Source organism: Pelodiscus sinensis, chromosome 1, assembly GCF_052426305.1.
Source record: "Pelodiscus sinensis isolate ZL-2025 chromosome 1, ASM5242630v1, whole genome shotgun sequence".
In the NCBI taxonomy this organism is placed as follows: Eukaryota; Metazoa; Chordata; order Testudines; family Trionychidae; genus Pelodiscus; species Pelodiscus sinensis.
This window is the reverse complement of record NC_143052.1, coordinates 353253373-353254514: the sequence shown is the minus strand read 5'-3', so window position 1 is coordinate 353254514 and position 1142 is coordinate 353253373. Positions and strand designations below refer to the sequence as shown.

Sequence of the window (1142 nt, the reverse complement as noted above, 5' to 3'; positions counted from 1 at the left end):
ATGGCAGCTTTCAACCTCACCCCCTCTGACACATCAACATTCACCCTAACAGGCATCCCTGGTCTGGAAGATGCTCATGTCTGGATTTCCATCCCATTCACTACTTGCTACATAATCTGCCTCTTGGGAAATGTCTCCATTCCACTTGTTGTATTCAAAGAGCAGACCCTGCACCAGCCAATATACCTGTTTCTCTGCATGCTGGCGCTCACCGACATCAGCATGTCTACTTGTGTTGTGCCAAAAGCCCTATGTATATTTTGGTTCAATTTGAAAGGAATCACTCTGAATGGCTGTATCATCCAAATTATGTTCCTCATCACGGCTTTGGCAATGCACTCAGCCGTCCTGGTGACAATGGCCTTCGATCGCTACGTTGCCATTTGTAACCCTCTGAGATACACCAGCATCCTAACCCAACCACGGATAGCTGCGCTAGGGCTGGTCAGTTTAATAAGAGGGATTGTCTGTGCGCTGCCCGTGCCCCCAATGCTAAGCAGACTACAAATATGTGCCAACCGCATCATCCCTCATACATATTGTGAGGGTATCGCTCTGGCAAAGATCTCATGTGGGGACCTCACATTCTATAGGCTCTATGGCTTGGTGGTGACGCTTATAATTGACGGGCTAGACCTTACGTTCATCGCTCTGTCCTACTGTCTGATCATCAGGGCCGTTCTTAGAATCTCTTCCAAGAAAGCCTACCAGAAAGCCCTCAACACCTGCTCCACCCACATCTGTGTGATGCTGATGTCTTATACTTCCTACCTCTTCTCCACTGTGGCACACAGGTTCGGTCAGGGAATCGCTCCCCACGTTCATGTCATCTTGGCCAACATCTATGTCCTGGTCCCCCCCATGCTCAACCCAATCGTATATGGAGTCAAAACCAAAGAGCTTCGTGAAAAAATGAGGAAAAACATACTCAGAAGGTGATCATAGAATCATATAACACTAGGACTGGAAGGAATCTTGAAAGGTCATTGAGTCCAGTCCCCTGCTCTCATGGCAGGACCAAGTACTGTCTAGACCATCCCCGAGAGATATTGATCTAACCTACTCTTAAATATCTCCACAGATGGAGATTCCACAACATCCCTGGTCAAATTATTCCAGTGTTTGCCTACCCTGACAGTTAG

The 1142-nt window shown here is 47.5% G+C and overlaps 1 protein-coding gene across 1 annotated transcript; it reads left to right on the top strand.

Moving 5' to 3' along the window:
- LOC102451999 (olfactory receptor 52P1-like) lies at positions 1 to 939 on the top strand. Its single transcript, XM_006130089.3, has one exon. It carries the CDS (start codon positions 1 to 3, stop codon positions 937 to 939), a length of 939 nt encoding a protein of 312 aa, XP_006130151.3.
- The last annotated feature ends 203 nt before the right edge of the window (positions 940 to 1142 follow it).

Bases quoted from the DNA above. Each gene is read 5' to 3' on its own strand.
- LOC102451999 (XM_006130089.3), top strand. From the start codon at position 1: ATGGCAGCTTTCAACCTCACCCCCTCTGACACATCAACATTCACCCTA.